This window comes from Ahaetulla prasina, chromosome 3 (genome assembly GCF_028640845.1).
Source record: "Ahaetulla prasina isolate Xishuangbanna chromosome 3, ASM2864084v1, whole genome shotgun sequence".
NCBI lineage: Eukaryota > Metazoa > Chordata > Lepidosauria > Squamata > Colubridae > Ahaetulla > Ahaetulla prasina.
The window spans coordinates 206,593,447-206,614,255 of NC_080541.1; the positions used below are offsets into that span (position 1 = coordinate 206,593,447).

The 20,809-nt window shown below is 40.9% G+C and overlaps 1 protein-coding gene across 16 annotated transcripts in view; it reads right to left on the minus strand.

The window, feature by feature from the left end:
• Window positions 1-20,809, minus strand: part of NFATC2 (nuclear factor of activated T cells 2) — a 233,824-nt gene that overhangs the window by 118,382 nt on the left and 94,633 nt on the right. For all 16 annotated transcript variants that reach the window (XM_058175788.1, XM_058175795.1, XM_058175784.1 and 13 more), the window contains exon 6: window positions 2,973-3,113. In XM_058175788.1, the coding sequence (XP_058031771.1) occupies window positions 2,973-3,113 (141 nt within the window). The remainder of the gene's footprint in view (window positions 1-2,972; window positions 3,114-20,809) is intronic.

Below are 20,809 nucleotides of genomic sequence, written 5' to 3' on the forward strand. Positions count from 1 at the left end.
TCTATAGCGTCGTTTTGAGGGTAGGAGTTGAAACAGTTTATGTCCAGGATGCGAGGGATCTGCAAATATTTTCACGGCCCTCTTCTTGATTCGTGCAGTATACAGGTCCTCAATGGAAGGCAGGTTGGTAGCAATTATTTTTTCTGCAGTTCTAATTATCCTCTGAAGTCTGTGTTTTTCTTGTTGGGTTGCAGAACTGAACCAGACAGTTATAGAGGTGCAAATGACAGACTCAATAATTCCTCTGTAGAATTGGATCAGCAGCTCCTTGGGCAGTTTGAGCTTACTGAGTTGGCGCAGAAAGAACATTCTTTGTTGTCCTTTTTTAATGATATTTTTGATGTTAGCTGTCCATTTGAGATCTTGCGATATGATAGAACCCAGAAATTTGAAGGGTATTATTAAATTATTATTAAATTAAGGGTAGTAATATCACTGATTAGCTCTTCCTAATGTCCAGTATGGTTTTTGTCATACAAGATGATTGATGATATGAATCTCTAACTGAATACTTAATAATCACTTGATTATAGAGCACTTGCACTATACTTCTGGTTTTATTTCCTAATGTAAAGCCATAGGTTCAACAGGGAGATTTCCCCCCCCCCCTCTTGTATTACAGTACTGGTAAAAGCTGAACAATCTGAATATTATTCAGTTCTAGTGATCATCCTGCAGGAAATCCAGTGGTTACATAGAGTCAGCACCAACTTGATGACATATAATCAATCAATCCATGATCATGGTGTTGACAGCAATGGGTTGTCAGGAACTACAAGACAGCAGACTTGGTATTCACTTGAAGCGCTGCCTCAGGTTTTATACATGCCTACAAAAGAGGAAAGCCTTCCACCCCTTGATGCTGCCCCAGTCATCTTGCAGATTTTGATCTCCTCAGGGAGGCTGCGATTGGTAGGAACAAGAACTCATGACCCACTTGCTCAGATATCTCAGTGAAAATTCATTTAAACAGATCCATCATCAAAGCAAATCATCTATTGTTCTTAGTCACAATTCCATTTTTTTTTTTTTTGCTCTGGTTTCCCAGTTTCTACTGATTAACAATCCCTTCTTCTGGCTCAGGCATAGCCCATTAAAATTCTTGAAATATTTCTACCTCAAAAGTCTCATTTAGGAGTAAAAGGTTCATTTGGGAGGAAATTCTTGCATAGAGTTCCGTAAAGGATTACTGTGTAAGTATACTACTGAATGTACATTTAACACCTGCAGTCACCTCAGACAGCCATCTTCTATATGTGTCCTTACTACAGTAAACCACTTTCTTTTGGTAATGTGACAACAATTTGATGCATTCAGCCTTTGGAAAGACTGCCATGTATCATATGCTGTGAAATGAGATTACTAGTAACCCAATATTTTCTTCCAGAATTACTTAGCTGAGCTGGGCAACCTGCAGAAGAATGGGGAAGTGATTCCAATATCTTCACAAGTTGCATACAATGAACTTCCCTCAACAGACATTCCCTGCCTCGGATGAACATAACACCCTTTGTCCACAACAAGAGAAATCTGACAAACTAAACATATCCTAATGCAATGCACTCCAAAGGTGCTGGAATTACTGTTTCCAAAATAACTAGCCAACATGATCTGACAATGTTAGTTGGATTGTAGTATTCCCAAAACTGGTGGACAGCAAATTGACCTAACCTACCTCCCAGGTAGGAGTAGAACTCCAGGTTGTGGGTAAAATGTTTGTATTTGGAAGAAAAGCAAAACCTGAAAGGAATCAAGGCAGCTTTTGGTAGAATTTATTTCTGACTTTGACACGGAACTAGGGTTTGCCATGATGGAAAGGCTAGCAAGTGGTAGCATCTAGAATATCTTCAAGAACCTTAAAACTCAGTGGGTTGGGCCAAGTTAGTACTTGGGGCATGAGCCATTATGAAAATCACAAGATTCTAGGAAAGTAAAAACTGAATGCTATAGCAAACTTCTGTTTGATTATGGAAGTTATGAATATGCTCATATACTGTAGTCTTTAGTAATTGAACTCAACCTGAGGGACTCTTTACCTTGTGCTTACATAACATTGTAAGAGGCAGAGAAGACACCAGGACAATTTCCACCCCTTAGAATTATAGAGTTGGAAATGATCTATGAGGTCACCAAATCCACCACCCACCATACACCGCAGGATTCACTACACCAGGGGTAGTCAACCTTTTTATACCTACCGCCCACTTTTGTATCTCTGTTAGTAGTAAAATTTTCTAACCGCCCACCGGTTCCACAGTAATGGTGATTTATAAAGTGTATCGTCGTCTGTGCATGCCTCTCGTGCATTGTGGATTGGGTTTGGGGAGGGCGCTGGCTACCAGCTCTGCTTGTCTGTTACAGCTGGGTGGTGTGGGGGGAGATGTGCGAGCTATTCTGGGATGAGGCTCTTTTGTTTGCGGTCGCACTATAGCGCCATTTAGTTTCACTTAGGTAACATGAACTAAACTTATGCGCGGATGATACAAATAGTATATTTTCAGAAATTTAAATTGTCACGGGGAATTTTATGAAAACCTAATGAAAATGTTTTTAAATAATGCTATGACATTTTTTTAAAAAGTCAATTAAATTCAAAAAAAGGAAAGTGCTTCAGTATCGGACAAAACCCCTACCGCCCACCATGAAAGCTGGAATGCCCACTAGTGGGCGGTAGGGACCAGGTTGACTACCACTGCACTACACTAACTCTGATAGATGATCATCCAGATTCCAGTTGAAAATCTCCAACCTCTTTCTTAAGGTTTGGTTGCTTGATGCTAAAAACAGGACCCTAAGCTATCATCTCATTGTTTCTTTCTGACCGCCTTTGTGAAAAGAATTACATTAAAAGAGCTTCCTTACCTACAGTTGCTGGCCCTATTTTAACATTATTATTTTTTATTATTGGGTCCTTCAAGGCATGGCTTTCCTTAATCAGCCACATGAGAGAAAGAATGAAAAGAATGCCATACCTGGTGTCTTCTCTGTGAAGATGACTTTGGATTCCGCTGTAAAGTTCTGGCCAGTTAAAATCATTTGCTGTCCACCGTATACAAGGCAGGTGTCCACATCTTGTCTTTCAACCATTGGAAGTTCATGAGCTGAACGTTGGGCTATGGACAAAATACAGACTGGAATTAAATTAAATCTTTTTTAAAAATTGGGAAATTTCAGAAGTACCCACAGGTTATATTTTATCAATATTGCCATTTCTTCACTGTCAAAAGAACTTATCTGGAAGACTCATTTTTTTTTCCTTTTACGACTCTGCAATCCCTTTTATCAGGGTGGAGTCAGGGCAATTGGATGGACCTGAGTGTTTACTGGCCAGATGCCCTTCCTGACACCTATGTGGAGTTTGCAGCAGATATTTTCTCTTTGCATCCCAATAGAGAAATATCTGTTGCTGTCTAGGACTGAACTCTCAACCTTCCAAGTGGGAGGCAAGTATCTTCACCTCTAGGTCACCCTGCTCCTCAACTGGGAGACTCAATTAAGGGCTTAAAAATAAAAGAGGAAATATAAATGTGCACTGAAATAATAATTAGGAACTGATTCCAGAACTACAGCTCTATTGGCCTTGCTCCTTGTCTCTAACAAACAAGAACTCAGAACTAGAATCAACCCATGTTTCATTCCAAAACAATGGCCAAATATTCAATTATACATATGTTACGATCATGAAACCTAAAATTGCCACCTGCAGACTCAGTTTCAATCAATAGGCCTACATTCTTTGAGTTGAAACATAATTTATTCCAAGATGGAACAGAACAACTTTTCAATCAGCTAAGTAACTAGAACTGTGTTGGTGAACCTATGGCACACGTGCCAGAGGTGGCACGGAGTGCCTTCTCTGTGGGCACGTGAGCTGTTGCCCCAGTTCAGCTCTGCTGTGCATGCGAGTGCCCCTTCCACCAGTCAGCTGGTCTTTGGGTCTGTGCCACACATGTACGGGGGATACATGCGAGGTGTGTGCACAGGAGGACAGGGCACATGCAGGGGACACATGCACATGTGCGTGGGCAGGGCACATGCAGGGGGTGCATGGGCATGCGTGGGGTGCGGGGTGCATGTGGGGGGCTGTGCATGCATGCATGGGCTGCATGTACATGCGGGGCATGTATTTGTGAGGTGAGGTGCATGCACAGGGGCCATGCACACATTGCATTTTGGGGGTTCGGGCGTGCACACATGCTTTAGGCACTTGGTCTGGAAAAGGTTAGCTATCACTGAGCTAGAACATACTTTATCTCGTATTTCACTGGGATAAGTGAATGCAGAGGAATCTGAGACAGGGAGCTAAACGGCAGAAAAAGCTGTTGCAGAAAGTCCAATGGCTTATCCTTGTAAGGCATCTTTGATGTACATTTAAAAGGTGTGAAGCATTCTATAAAACACTTTTGCATTTAACCCCTTTTGCCTTTGCAATAATTTTTTTTAAAAATAAAAGTTTTCAAAGGGAAAGTAAGGATTGAAAAAAGGTAGCGAGAGACTGAATTCACATATTCAAGCTAGCCAGGAAAACCTTGAACTTCAAATCCCTGATTACTGTAGGAAGTTAGCACCCAACCCTCCCCTAGAAAAATGAAATATTTTAGGAAATATTAAAAAATAGTAGAATATGGATGAGAAATGAAGAAACATGTTTTAAAGACAAAAGCAGCTCCCTGCAGCTTCCTGCCTCCCCCCACCTTTGTCAATGGGCCAGAGGCAGAAACTCATTGCTCCCCCCTTCATCAATGGGCCATCATCTGCAACACAATAGTACCATCTAGCAACAGAAATCACATAGTAAGACTCAAGCAAGCTTGAGAGACAACCTACAAAGTTAGCTAAGTCTCCTAGACCACCTGGGAGTTTGACAACCAATCAGGATACATTTTTTTATACAGGAACAGGAAACACTAAGGTGGGGCCCCACAGAGGGTATAAGCTCAGGCACTCAGCATCTTGGTCTCTTCTTTCTTCTCTTTGGTTCTTCGCCCAACACCTTGAAGCATGTGATCTCCTTTTCTACTCAGGAACTCAAGCCATGTGATTCCTGTCCACCATTAAACCATCTTTCCATGCAGTCTCCATGTTGCAGTGTCTTTTCCCCCGCTTGGAACTGAACCCAGAAGGATATTTCTTCCAACATTACTTAAATTCACAGAACAATCCTTCAGTAACAACTTATCTAGACCAATCATTTACCAGAAGGAAAGACATCTTGCTCACGAAAGGTCCATCCACACCATAATAAAGATCCAGCTAGTTTCCTCGCTGGACTATTCCTTGTAATAATGAAATTTTCAGAATTTCACCTATCATCAGATTGTGTTTTTGTTTTCTTTCACCATTGAAACAGCTGGAAAAGATCAAATACTTTCTTTGGGCTGTTCCTAATTGCTCTCAGACTGTTGTTTAGATTAAGTGATCTAGAAGTTCAAGATCTGAATTCAAACTCTTCAGTTTTAATCTCATCCCTTCAGTGAAGGTCTCTGGAGAATTTTGTTCAACATTTTAATAATCTCCTTAACTATCTACTCGTGCTATGTCTTGATTCATGAATTGCAAACTAATTTGTGCAGCCCTTCTGCTTAAAGATGGGCATTTTCTATCACTTCTGTTTGAAAAGAACAATAGCCATGGTTGCAAAGAAGGTCTCCAAAATATGCCACCAGCAAACATCCTTTTTAGAGATACCGTCACTTGACCTACAGTTTGTACACTGGTGCATAAAACCGATGACAAAGCCTTCACAATTTTTCCATTTGAAAGTTTAATCATGCCAAGTTTTTAGAGGAAGTGACAGCAGTAGCTTTCTAAATGATGAGCAGAAAACGAGAACTACACTATGGGCAGAATAGATGTGCTAATCTCCCAGTTTACAGTGGCTACTAGAGCAGGGGTCTCCAACTTTGGCAACTTTAAGACTTGTGGACTTCAACTCCCAGAGTTGTCTGGGAGTTGAAATCCACAAGTCTTAAAGTTGCCAAGGTTGGAGATCCCTGTACTAGAGAGTATGGGGAATAATGGAGAATTATTCCCCATACTCTGGGTGCAGAAGGGGGGGTGCCCCTAGTTGAACTGTGCCCGCCAGGTTTCCGAGCATTCCATCAGCCAAGGGCCCAGGGTAGGGGTGGAGGGGTGGCGGTTGTAATGAGAGAGGGTCTAGAGCCGAGAGAGACCACTGTTCCTCAGATAGCCGGCTGTGAATCCCTTCTTGTGAAGTGGGGCCATAAGAATCAGATGGGTTTGTTGATCGCGTACCTGGCTCCTTGCTACGTGACTACAGCCCTGCCTGAGCTACTGGAGGTGCTTGCCGGGGTGGCTGTTGAGATCCCCAGACTTTTGGTCATGGGCGATTTCAATCTGCCATCGGCTGGCTTGTCATCAACAGTGGTTCAGGAGTTCCAGGCTTCCATGACGGCCTTGGACCTGATTCAAGTAACTGATGGCCCTACTCACACGGGGGATCTGCGCTGGATCTGATTTATATCTCTGGACAGTGGTTTAATGATCTGGTAGTAAGAGATTTAGTGACAATACGGTGTCATGGTCAGATCATTTTCTCCTCCGCCTAGACTTTCAGACCGCTACTCACCACTGCAGGAGGCGGAGCCAATGCGTTGGTTCCGTCCCAGGCGCCTGATGGACCCTGAGAGGTTCCAGGCGGAGCTTGGGCCGTTCCTGAGGATCTTACCCATGGCACGACTGAAGAACTAGTCGCGGCCTGGGAACAGGCGCGGCTGGGGCTTTGGACCGTGTCGTGCCTTTGCGGCCTCTGACCCGGCGCAGATCTCGATTAGCTCCTTGGTTCTCTGAGGAGCTGAGAGAGATGAAACGCGGAGAAGACGCCTAGAGAGCACCTGGAGGTCCAGCCGCTCCGAGCTGATCGGACACTAGTTAGGTCTTTTCAAAGACCTACCTAGTGGCACTGAGGGTGGCGTTCCTCGCCTCCTCCCTCATTGCGTCGGCAGATAACCGCCCGGCCGCCCTGTTTGGGTGACCCGTTCCTTCTTCACCAGGGGACGGGATGACCTACAGGGACGTGCCGAGGAGTTTAGTGGTTATCTATACGATAAAATCGCTCAGCTTCGGGATAGCTTGGACCAAGATTGCGATGATCCAGATGAGATGACTGAGGCTCGTCTTGTTGATGTGGTTTGGGATGAGTTTGATTCTGTGGCTCCCGAGGACATGGACAGGTTGCTGGGGAGGCTGCATGCCACTACATGTTTACTGGACCCGTGCCCCTCCTGGCTGGTGCTGGCCACTCAGGATGTGACACGAGGCTGGCTCCGGGGTATTATAAATGCTTCTTTGATGGAGGGGGTCTTTCCCGCTGCCTTGAAAGAGGCGGTGGTGAGACCCCTCCTCAAGAAGCCTTCCTGGACCCAGCTATTTTGGGTAATTATCGTCCAGTCTCCAACCTTCGCTTTGTTGCGAAGGTTGTAGAGAGTGGTGGCACGGCAGTTCCCTCAGTACCTGGAGGAAGCTGTCTATCTAGACCCGTTCCAGTCCGGCTTCCGGCCCGGTTATAGCACGGAGACAGCTTTGGTCGCGTTGGTGGATGACCTCTGGAGGGCCAGGGATAGGGGTTGTTCCTCTGCCCTGGTCCTGTTGGATCTCTCATCGGCTTTTGATACCATCGACCATGGTATCCTGCTGCGCCGGTTGGAGGGGTTGGGAGTGGGAGGCACCGTTTATCGGTGGTTCTCCTCCTACCTCTCCGACCGGTCGCAGTCGGTGTTGACAGGGGGGCAGAGATCGGCCGCGAGGCGCCTCACTTGTGGGGTGCCGCAGGGGTCGGTTCTCTCGCCTCTCCTGTTCAACATCTACATGAAGCCGTTGGGCGAGGTCATCAGTGGCTTTGGGGTGAGTTATCATCTGTACGCTGATGATACTCAGCTGTACTTTTCCACCCCAGGCCACCCCAGCGAAGCTGTCGAAGTGCTGTCCCGTTGTTTGGAGGCCGTACGGGTCTGGATGGGGAGAAACAGACTCAGACTCAATCCATCCAAGACGGAGTGGCTGTGGATGCCGGCATCCCGGTACAGTCAGCTGCAACGCGGCTGACTGTTGGGGCGAGTCACTGGCCCCAACGGAAAGAGTGCGCAACTTGGGCGTTCTCCTGGATGAGCGGCTGTCGTTTGAAGATCACTTGACGGCCGTCTCCAGGAGAGCTTTTACCAGGTTCGCCTGGTCCGCCAGTTGCGCCTTTCTTGACCGGGATGCCTTATGCACGGTCACTCATGCTCTCGTCACTTCTCGACTGGAATATTGCAATGCTCTCTACATGGGGCTACCTTTGAAGTGTACCGGAGACTGCAGTTAGTCAGAATGCAGCTGCGGGTGATTGAGGGAGCACCGCGTTGCTCCCGGTAACACCTCTCCTGCGCAGTCTGCACTGGCTACCTGTGGTCTTCGGGTGCGCTTCAAGGTTTTGGTTACCACCTTCAAAGCGCTCCATGGCTTAGGGCCCGGTACTTACGGGACCGCCTGCTGTTCCACATGCCTCCCACCGACCCGTACGCTCTCACAGAGAGGGTCTTCTCAGGGTGCCGTCCGCCAAGCAATGCCGGCTGGCGGCCCCCAGGGGAAGGGCCTTCTCTGTTGGAGCTCCTACTCTCTGGAACGACCTTCCCCGGTTTCGCCAAATATCTGACCTTCGGACCTTTCGTCGGGAATTAAAAACTTATTTATTCATCCAAGCGGGACTGGACTGATTTTTTAGATTTTTTAAATTTCTAAATTTTAAATTTTAAATTTTTAAATTTTCTGTAATTTTATATGGGGTATTTTAGGTTGGTCAATTTGACGGTTTTAATTCGGCCACTATTGAATAGGTATTTTAAATTGATTTTTAACTTTGTATACTTACTGCTTTTTATCTTGGCTGTACACCGCCCTGAGTCCTTCGGGAGAAGGGCGGTATAAAAGTTTAATTAATAAATAAATAAATAAAATAAATAAATATTGTCTAGATAATTTTAATGAACAAAATGTATAATTTCTGGATTAAACTATGGATTGGTATAACTAATTGTTTTCAAACATTTCTTTAGGTATTTGAGGTCTTTGGTGCTTTCTCAATTTAGTGGACTTGCCCACTAGAGTATAAACTGAGCGCAAACCTCACTCCTTACTAGCATCAATGATGATACCTAGTTTGGGTAATGAAACGTCTGGAAGTAAACAACAAAGCTCAGAGAGCACTAAGGACCCTTCATTTAGATAGATTTATCTGGAATATAGACCTGGTATATGGAAACTCTCAAACATCCAGGTCCTAATTGTGCTTTTTCTCTCTCAAAAGGCAACTGTATTTTGCCTTTTGAAAGAGCTGTGGTGGTGCCGTGGTTAGAATGCAGTATTGTAGGCTAATTCTGCCGACTGCCAACAGTTCGTTTCTCACCGGCTCAGCCTTCCATCCTTCCGAGGTCAGTAAACTGAGGACCCAGACTGTTAGGGGCAATGTGCTGACTCTGTAAACCACTTAAAGAGGGATATAAAGCACTATGAAGCTGTGTATAAGTCTCAGTGCTAGTGCTAGTGCTATTCTCTTGTTTTTTTCCTTTGAAAAGTTTTGTTTCTCGTCCAAGAAGCTTCTTCAGTTCTAATTAACTGGCAGATAATTCTTTAAATATTCTTAGTTAGAAAAAGCATGCCAAAAAGTTAAAATGCATATAAGAACACTTATTTCAAGAGGACACTATAAAGTGCATCTCATAGACAAAAATCTGTATACTGTAAATATGAATTTCCATATATTTGAAAAACAAGTGGGAACTTTTTTAAAAAACTGACACAGAATGAAACTGGTTTTATGTTCTAAAATGGCTTCCATGTTTAATCTAAAAGCTGATATTCAAGCTTGAACACATAAAATATAAAATTACAGCAGAATTAAGCTAGATCAGAACTGCCTTTTGACTACAAGGCCACTCTTAATATTTCAGACTGTTTGGTTTTTTTTGCCTCAAGCGCTGCTACCCCTTTAGGTACAGACAGCAAGATTACACTGGGAGAAGATATCTTTTGTTGGTTGTGTGTACAGAGATGCAGGCTGATGATCTCCAGTTATATTGGACAACAATCATCCTTAAGTATTTTTGACTGTTTTGATATCAGTTGCTCAACACATCTGGAGGACATCATGTCTTTAGATTTCTGCCTGAACAGTTTTTGCTGTGAGCCTAATAAACTTAACTTGGTTGTACAATCACAAAAGGATTTCCAAACTTACATTTGGAACAAAGGTTTACTGCATACATGAAACTCAGTACACTTCTATTACCAAATACATATATATATAATTTTAGAGAACTGGTAGAATATCTATTAATATTCTGTGGGCTGCACCCATTTCCTGGGCGATTAAAATTAACCCCAAATTATAGTTCAGTAGTGATCACAGTAATTTGTCAATGTGGGACATGTTTTTTCTTCTCTCTTTAACTTAGTGTGCTTCATTCTTTATTATCCACACAGCTGGCCCACAAAGCTGCCAGTAGTTTATGCCGAGATTACTTTCACAGAAGTTGCTTATTTCTTCCACATGGTATGTATGATTAATCATTCTTTGTAAACAGTAACAGTCCTGATGAGTTAATAATCGGATTTACCACTAAACAGAAGATTTATGGTTCTCAAAATGCAAGGTTAAATTATATCTTTAAAAAAAAATCCAACTACAATATTCAAAAGTTTAAATGGTGTCTTGAGAATATTTTTATAGAGCTAATTCTGAGTTGAGAAAGTCCTGGAGAAAATTTCGGTGTAATTCCAGTAATAGATCTACGGTATGATAAAATTTTAAGGTAAAGAAACTGTAGAGATTGTAATGAGAGTAATGCACGTCCTCTTTCATTGTACTAAGGCATTAATACTTTTGTTTAACTTCACTAATAAGAAAGAGATAGCTAAAAGGAGTGTAACTGGCAAAGCAGGAACTTATGGTCAGCATTAATTGATTGCTTTCCAAGACCATTAAGACAGCCATTTGTCTGAAATGGTATAGTGTCTCCTGCTTAAGCAAGAAGTTGGACTAGAAGACCTCTAAGGTTCCTTCCAGCTCTATTATTTTATGTTCTACAACTCTTTCTGTATTCAATTTGAATTCCTATGGTTTTCAGAAAATGGATTCACTTTATTTAGGGTTTAAAATAAGTTTCTCAACTTGTAAATATTTTTATTCTTAGATTCAGGTTTGCTACAGAGATACAAGTATCTTGTTGTGGGAAATATTTCAGTGAGATATTTTTTATTAGCTCAAGCTAGACAGAGATGGTCTAGTTATGGTTTCCCTTGAAGGGGGGAAATCCTTTCCTAAAGAAACATTGGAAAAATGTAGAATTACAAGAGTAAGTTGCAATAATTCATTTATAATAATTCTAACTCTAGTCAAAAGAAGCCAACCTGCCAATCAAACTACAAGTGCTTTTCTTTGTCTGTCTTCTCACAGATATTGGGTGGGTGATGACTGGATAAACAACATTTGTCACTGTGGAATTCTTTCTACAAGTCTTGCTAGATGCCTATGTTGTTATCTTTTCAGAATTAGGCAAATGATTTTCCCCTAGGCTTTTAAAACTATGTTAAATTAATTTCCACCTTTCAAAAGGGCCGGATAGCTCAGGCTGGTAAAGCCTGTTATTAAGAACACAAAGCCTGCAATTACTGCAGGTTCAAGCCCGGCCCAAGGTTGACTCAGCCTTCCATCCTTTATAAGGTAGGTAAAATGAGGACCCAGATTGTTGGGGGGGCAATAAGTTGACTTTGTAAAAATATACAAATAGAATGAGACTATTGCCTTATACACTGTAAGCCGCCCTGAGTCTTCGGAGAAGGGCGGGGTATAAATGTAAACAAAAAAAAAAAACCTGGCTGATCCAATATTGATGTGTCTTCAAATGCATGTTGTTTGATCAAAATGATCCTATACTCTTGTAAAGAACAAAAGTATACAAATAAATGCATATCTTGTGTGTGTGTGTGTGTCTGTGTGTCTGTGTGTCTGTATAAAACATACCAAGAAAATTATTAAAATATATTAAGTTTAATAAACTAAATCAGAATATTCACAAGATATAGAAAACAGCCTTATGACAACACACCAATTTATACTCAGAAGTCTTATCAATATTATTTTGACCAAATTATATAATTGGTCTCATTCAATATTGCCCAACCTTTAAAACCTGGCTGATCCAATATTGATGTGTCTTCAAATGCATGTTGTTTGATCAAAATGATCCTATACTCTTGTAAAGAACAAAAGTATACAAATAAATGCATATCTTGTGTGTGTGTGTGTGTCTGTGTGTCTGTATAAAACATACCAAGAAAATTATTAAAATATATTAAGTTTAATAAACTAAATCAGAATATTCACAAGATATAGAAAACAGCCTTATGACAACACACCAATTTATACTCAGAAGTCTTATCAATATTATTTTGACCAAATTATATAATTGGTCTCATTCAATATTTCCCAACCTTTAAAACCTGGCTGATCCAATATTGATGTGTCTTCAAATGCATGTTGTTTGATCAAAATGATCCTATACTCTTGTAAAGAACAAAAGTATACAAATAAATGCATATCTTTTGTGTGTGTGTGTGTGTATGTGTGTGTATAAAACATACCAAGAAAATTATTAAAATATATTAAGTTTAATAAACTAAATCAGAATATTTACAAGATATAGAAAACAGCCTTATGACAACACACCAATTTATATTCAGAAGTCTTATCAATAAAATGACATTATTTTGACCAAATTATATAATTGGTCTCATTCAATATTTCCCAACCTTTGAAACTTCCAGATGCGTTCACTCTCAGAATCCTCTGCAATGGCCATACTATCTGAAGGATCTTGAGAGTTAAGCCAATATCTGCAAGTTTGAAGGGCTTTCCACATATTCAGACAAGCATCATTCTACTTGAAGTTTGTTTCAGTGGAGGTACTAAGAATTGAACCTGGAAGTTTCTACAGTCAAATATGCATTCTGTCATTGGTCCATTTTCAAAGTGCAGATCTCTCAGAGATGCTACTCTTAGGAAAAGCACCACCACTCTCAACGGGGAGAATCTGGTATCAATAAGTTCCTGAGCCTCTGGCCCCACTGCCCCCTCCAGGACTTCTTCTTTTCTTTCCATTTTTGCTGGGTCTTCTGGTTCCTCCCTAAGTAATAGAAACTCCAAAATCTCCACCCTCATGACCCCTCTGCCGATCACATGCTCCAATCCTCAACCGTCCCATGTCGAAGCATCACTCCAGCCACTCCTTCTCCAGGTGCGAACCCAGCCTGACCTTGACCGGCAGGAAGAATCCTGTTAAGTCTAATCATCCCTTGTACTACTACCCTCCTCCCCTCTTTTCCCACAGAGGAGAAAGTGGCAGTATGTGGAAGCCTTTGGCCTAGTATGGCTTCCAAAGCTGACACCAAAGCAATAACAGTAGCGCTTAGACTTATAGAATTTTTTTTTTTATTGGCCAAGTGTGATTGGACACACAAGGAATTTGTCTTGGTGCATATGCTCTCAGTGTACATAAAAGAAAAGATACGTTCATCAAGGTACAACGTTTACAACACAATTGATGGTCAATATATCAATATAAATCATAAGGATTGCCAGCAACAAGTTATAGTCATACAGTCATAAGTGGAAAGAGATTGGTGGTGGGAACTATGAAACTATGAATATAGTTTATATACCACTTCACAGTGCTTTACAGCCCTAAGTGTTTTACAGAGTCAGCATCTTGTCCCCAATAATCTGGGTCCTCATTTTACTGACCTTGGAAGGATGGAAAGCTGAGTCAACCTTGAGCCAGTCAGGTTCAAACTGCTGGCAGTCAGCAGAATTAGCTTGCAACACCACATTCTAACCAGTGCACCACCATGCCTCCTAGATGCTTATTTCATGGAGATGGATCAATATCTTTAGCAAAGAAGCAGACATTTGATCCAAGTCATTATTTAGGCTAGCGGTTCTCAACCTGGGAGCCACAATGTTGTCACAGGAGGGTCTGCGAAGACTTGAAGGAATGTTATGATTTAAATCTTAAATCTCGGGGGTCCATGGCCATGGTCCATAGCCACAAAAGTTATTTGAAGTGGGTCCGTGATGAAGAAAAGATTGAGAACTATTGATTTATGCTCCGCGTGTAGGTCAATGTTCAGGGGTGGCAGGACTGAAGATGGACTGAGACAGTTAATGGTCAGCCAATGTCACTAATTTGTTGTGCCCATCAGTCCTGACTCAGAGGGAAAGCAAACAATGGGCAATATACAAATAGAAATGAAAACATAAAAAGCCAGCTTTAAACGTCTGTAATGCATAAAACATACTAATAATAAAATCATGAAAAAAAGGACTTGTTGGCCCTGTTACACCTAACCACATTTTGGACAACAAATTTATTTATTTCTTCTTTTCTACATTGCCAAGGCAAAGAGAAACGCCTTATGTGAGTCATTGTTGTCACCTACCAATCAGGAGAGAGCAAACTTTCACTAACTTTCAGCTCACACGAGGGGAAAAAAATTACTTACCAAGATTTACTCCAAATAACCTGTGCTCTGGCACATGAACAGCCATACAAGCATGCTACATACATACCCCAACTTAGCATTTTGGAGATATAAAAATATAGCAGAGTAGATAAAGACAGGACAAGGAAGCAGGTACTGTAAGAACAAAATGAAATTTGATTTAATATAATTTTAATTTATTTGCATTCCTGGTGGCTGACCGACAAACATTTTTTTGAAATTTGTTAAAAGCTGCACTTTATTAGGAAGTGATAAACCATTAGGAACATAGAGATTTGCCTTAAATCAGGGTTAAGCAAGGACACAAATAACTCCTATGGCTGATGGCCACTACTTTCAGCCTAATTCCAAACATTTTCCATGAGACAGCAACAGCTTAAGTCCTTGGTAACAAGTCTCTGTTCATTATCTGCAGTTTGCTTCTTGGGAGACAGAAAAGAGGGCACAAAATAGGAAAGAAAGTGGAAAGAAAGGAAGTATTAAGAGAAAGAATGGATAGCCCCATATATATATAAAGGAAGAAACAGCTGCGATCACACATTGCTCCCAGAAGCACGAAGCTGAAGCCTGAAGATGACGAATGAGACTTCGTCGAAACGTCGCCAAGACACTTTCAATTTTACGTGGGAGAAAACCCGAATAACCAAAGACCTACATACAAACACCCGCGAAAACCTCAGAAAAGAAATAAATATATATATATACACCCCCAGCCAATCAGAGCACAAAAAAAACCCCATCCAATCAGAGCACAGCCAAACTCGCACCCAATCAGTTCAAACCCCCACTAGCAGTTAAAAAGGAAGAAACAGCTGCAATCACACATTGCTCCCAGAAGCACGAAGCTGAAGCCTGAAGATGACGAATGAGACTTCGTCGAAACATCGCCAAGACACTTCCAATTTTACGCGGGAGAAAACCCGAATAACCAAAGATCTACATATATATATATATATATATATATACGTTTTCTGAGGTTTTCGCGGGTGTTTATATGTAGGTCTTTGGTTATTCGGATTTTCTCCCACGTAAAATTGGAAGTGTCTTGACGATGTTTCGACGAAGTCTCATTCGGTATCTTCAGGCTGGTGTTTACAGCTTCGTGCTTCTTGCTCCCAGAAGCACGAAGCTGTAAACACCTAGCCTGTGAGATGACGAATGAGACTTTGTCGAAACGTCGCCAAGACACTTCCAATTTTACGTGGGAGAAAACCTGAATAACCAAAGACCTACATATATATATATATGGTTCTGTTTGCAGCAATTTTCTCTTATACCATGCAGCCATTGTAGGATTTAATTAAGTATTGTATATCAGGGGTAATCAACAGTGGCACTCCGAAGCTAAATAACAAATCCCAGCATCCTTAGAAAACAGTCAATAGTAGTGAATATTGAAAGTTGTAGTTCAACAATCTCTGGAGAATTTACAGGTCGTCTAATATCTAATATTCTAAGAACCAGAAAAATAAAAGCAAATAGTAAGAACTCAGGAGGGCTAATGGTATATTAATCTCTTCTAATATTTCCGAATTTGGTATCTTCCAAATGTGCTGGCTTGAAATTGCCATGCTCAACCAGCAGGAATAGTCACTGCCAAAGCTGGGTGGAGAATGATTTTGTTGCGATAGCAATAGCTCTTAGACGTATATACCGCTTCACAGTGCTTTACAGCCCTCTCTAAGCGGTTTACAGCATCAACCTATTCCCCCAACAATCTGGGTCCTCGTTTTACTGACCTTGGAAAGATGGAAGGCTGAGTTAACCTTGAACCAATCAGGATCGAACTCCTGGCTGTGAGCAGAATTAGCCTGGAATACTGCATTCTAACCAATAAAAAAAAAATTGTAGCGCAGATTTGGGAAGACTAGACCAGACTAATGTATATTTGAAAAGGGGTTATATGTGATAATTATATTGGCATAGGTGATTCAGGGTGGGTGGATAAGCTGTTTTGATCCTTGGTAAATTCCTAGGGCTTAGGAATCAGTAAAATTTAGACTTACAATTTCACATGCTCCTTCTCTTCCCCTCAGGGACTGGCACTTCATATAGCTATTGCAGTTTAAGAGCTCTGTACATAACACCATTGAGTTATCTAGTTGGGGGTGTTTATTTTCAATAGCAACAGTCACCAACATGCTAGACAATTTCTGCTAATGAAGCATTCAACATTACCATATATTACTAACCTTCTCTCTTTTTTACAGTCTAAAAGCAACTAATTCATAATCTCATAGGATAGATGGATGGCTTATCATTTCTAGAGAATAGTTAAAATTACTGTAGATGAGATATAAGTAGATCAGCAAAAAATAAGAATGGGTTCTTTCATTCCCTGTTTCAAAGGGCAGATATCTGTTCCAGCACATTTAAATCCAGACATTTCAATCAAAACATGTGAACATCAAATTGGCAGGTCTGTTTTGAAGCAATGATGGTTTTATCTAATTTTTGAAATGGTAGGCGGTACTAAGTGTTTCCACCTTTCTTTCTTCTCACAGCAGCCTCCCCAAATAGGCTCAAAGCGGTGTAAGATTTGTCTCAAATACTGCTGCTTTGATGTAACGCTTCTTGACTGAGCACGCGATTATGAAATATTGCAATTTTATATGGTCAATTTAAGAAATGCTACCAAGGAAAATCAGTATCTATGGAGAATCCAATGCTTCAGATCATTTTTTTTTTCTTTTGAAAAAAAGCAAAGCAAAGCAACAGTTCGGGCCATTTCTTTTATTTCAGTCTCTTTTTTTCCCCATTGGGGAAGGACAAACACTAATTGAATTTCAGATGGCAAATACCCGTTGTCCCACCACAGATCTTTGGTGCGAGAAAAACCCAAATTCTCTCCCAAAAAGGAATTATAGTAAAGTTTTTTACATCTTTAAATGAGATAAAAGCAACATTCACATAAAACCAGTGCTATCTATGTAAACTTCCATGTCACAGCTTCTAGCATGGAACTATCACACAATTACCTCACAATGTATTGAATGTGAACTACACTGTCCATTGGCTAGGCGGAAACCTCTCTTCTCTAGTAAATAAAAGCATTGGATGCATTCTTGGAACTCAATTTCCTCTTGAATCTAAGCTCTAAAGATGGATTTTCATAGAAACATAGAATCATAGGGCTGGGAGGGGCCCTGGGGGGGTCTTTTAGTCCAGGGGTCTCTAACCTTAGCAACTTTAAGACTTGTGGACTTCAACTCCCAGAATTCTTTAAGTTGCCAAGGTTGGAGACCCTTGTTCTAGTCCAACCCCCTTCCCAAGGCCTTATACTATCCCAGACAAATGGTTGTCCAATGTTTTCTTGAAAACCTCCAGCAATGGAGCGCCCACAACTCTGGGAGGCAAGCTGTCCTATTGATGAATCATTCCCACTGTCAGAAAATTCCTCCTTATTTCCTCTTCCCTGTGACAGCCCTTCAAATATTGATGTATTGACAATCCTTGAAATATTGGAAGACTGCTGTCATGTCTCCCCCGAGCCTTCTCTTCAGTAGGCTATTCAGTTGTTAGGGGAGGAACAGGATTATAAATCAGTCACGAGACTCCAAGAACCTACAGTGCTTCAATAAAGTTGTCCTTATTTGTCCATAGCTGTCCCTATTTGATTGAATGAATCACAATGGCTATGTAGCAGCACTATCAAAACCAGCCTCTACTCCAGCTATTGAAAGTGGGGATACAAGTGCCATTCCAACGGAATAACTGTACTATATAAAACAGACTCCAAAGTGGATTCCGGCTTCTATTTCTCTGCTTATCTTAGATTAGAAGGGATGTCTTCTAATCTAAATGCAGGAGAGGTAGAAGGAGACGGGATTGTAATTTTAAAAGTAATGTTTACTGGTGAATTAGAAATTAAAGCTATAGTAGTGGCCAAAATTGTGGAAACCTTTTGGGAAAAGTGTATTTTCTAAAACTAGCTAATAACCCCACTTTTTTTAATAGTACCATAAAATGATATATCAATGGAAAAATAATTTAATCAAGAATGTAATGCAATAACTTTTATGAAGGATTTGCTATTAGAATAGCAGTTACAGTATAAAGAAGAAAAGTGAAACACATAGAAAAAATGAGATATACAAAAATTATCACCATAAAAAAAATGAGATATACAAAAATTATCACATTGGTTAATACTTAGTTGGGACTAAGAAGTATCAAATAGCTTATGAATGAATAGAATGTAAGAATTGTACTTGTATTCTTTTTTTTATCTATAAAAAGGGAGTTAAGGTTCCAAGGGAGGGAGGGGAGTCTATGGATAGTTAGTATGGTCTAGTTTATGATTGTTAAATGTTATACCCTGTATTTTGCTCCAGGAAGTCCGGGGGGGGGGATTGGGGAGAGGTAGGGGGAGAGGTTGAGGGAGGGGTGGAGGGAGAATTTGCAAAAACTTTGTAAAACTTTTTAGTAAAATAAATACTTAGTTGAGTAACCTTTAGCATGAATTATGGCCTTACAACGTATTTCCATGGAGTGAACAAAGTCTTTTAGTTCTGCAACTGTTAGAATGTGAAACCAAGATTGAATGATTGCTTCTATTAACTGGGTTTTATTGCTGGGTCGCTTCTGACTAACAACTTTCTTTAGTCGGCTCCATAGATTTTCAATTGGGTTAAGGTCTGGGATATTCCCAGGCCATTCCAGCAATGGAACATGATTATCTTGAAACTCCAAAAAAAGTGGTGTTATTAGCCATCAAACCTCAAAAATACACTTTTCCCAAAAGGTTTCCACAATTTTGGCCACTACTGTAGCCAAAATTGTCCAGCTAAGGTTCCTAACAGGAATGTAAGAAAATTCTTTCTGTACCAGGACAACATTAAAAAAACTTACAATCTTATATCCAGCAATAGTTAATTAGATGCTTCTATGATATCTACAATATGGAAGCAACAGGCCTTCCTGTGCTATTTCTCCCTCTTCCCACCCTCAACCTGCAACATTATTCAACGATAATCGCTCAACTTTTTACAACCTGCCATTTTCTACAAGTTATGGCTTTAACTCCCAGAACTGCAGGCAAGCATAAAAAGCTAGAGACAAGACTAGACTGTTTCATATTTTAAGCAGAAATTCCAACAATAGGTGTGATAGTTGTTGTTGGCTGTGGATGATACATGGCCCACTGAATATGAGCTATGGCTCCCATGGTGGCAATCACTCTTGGATTAAGCTCAGGATAACTTTGCAAACAGTGGTGGGATTCAAGTAATTTAACAACCGGTTCTCTGCCCTAATGATTTCTTCCAACAACCAGTTTGCCAAATTGTTCAGACAGTTAACAACTGGTTCTTCCAAAGTGGTGCGAACTGGCTGAATCCCACCACTGCTTGCAATCTATATCAAGCTATTCCTTCCTACTGTTTAAAGTGTGAACTCAAGAGTTAAGAACTCAGGAGCCCAACGAAAGCTTCAAGGTATTTAGAACTCCCATAGAATATAGGTAGTCCTTGACTTATGAACACAATTGAGACCAGAATTCCCATTGCTAAGCATGGCAGTTGTTAAGGGAGTCACACCCAATGTTATAACCATTTTTGCCATGGTAGTTTAAGTGAATCACTGGAGTTGTTAAGTGAACCATGTAGTCATTAAGCAAACCTTGGTTTCCCCACTGAATTTGCTTGCCAGAAGCTAGCTGGGAAAGTTGCATGACCTCAGGATGCTGCAACCATTATAAATACTGCAGTGGTGGGTTCTAACCAATTTTACCACCGGTTTGCTTCGCGCACGCACTTTGCTTGCGATCGCTGCACGCATGCTCGCTTCACTCACACAAGCGCATTGAATAGAAATACAGCTGAGGCATGGCAATCCACTTTGCTGTGCCTTATAGCTGGGCTAAAAACAAAGGAATAAAGGTAGGTGTAGAATGGGGGCGGGCGGGAGGGCCCAGCTGACATTCGGAGAGAACCGGTTCACTCTCAGATCAAGATTTCCGCTACAGGCTTTCCCGAACTGGGAAGAACCGGAAGCAACCCACCACTGAAATACTGTATATATACCTGTTATCAAGAGCAAAAATTTTTGATTATATGACCTTGGGGGATGCTGTGACAATCGTAAATGGGAGGAGTGGTTGTAAATCACATTTTTCAGTGCCATTGTAATTTTAAAAGTAATGTTTACTGGTGAATTAGAAATTAAAGCTATAGTAGTAGTCAAAATTGTGGAAACCTTTTGGAAAAGTGTATTTTCTAAAACTAGCTATTAACACCACTTTTTTTAATAATAC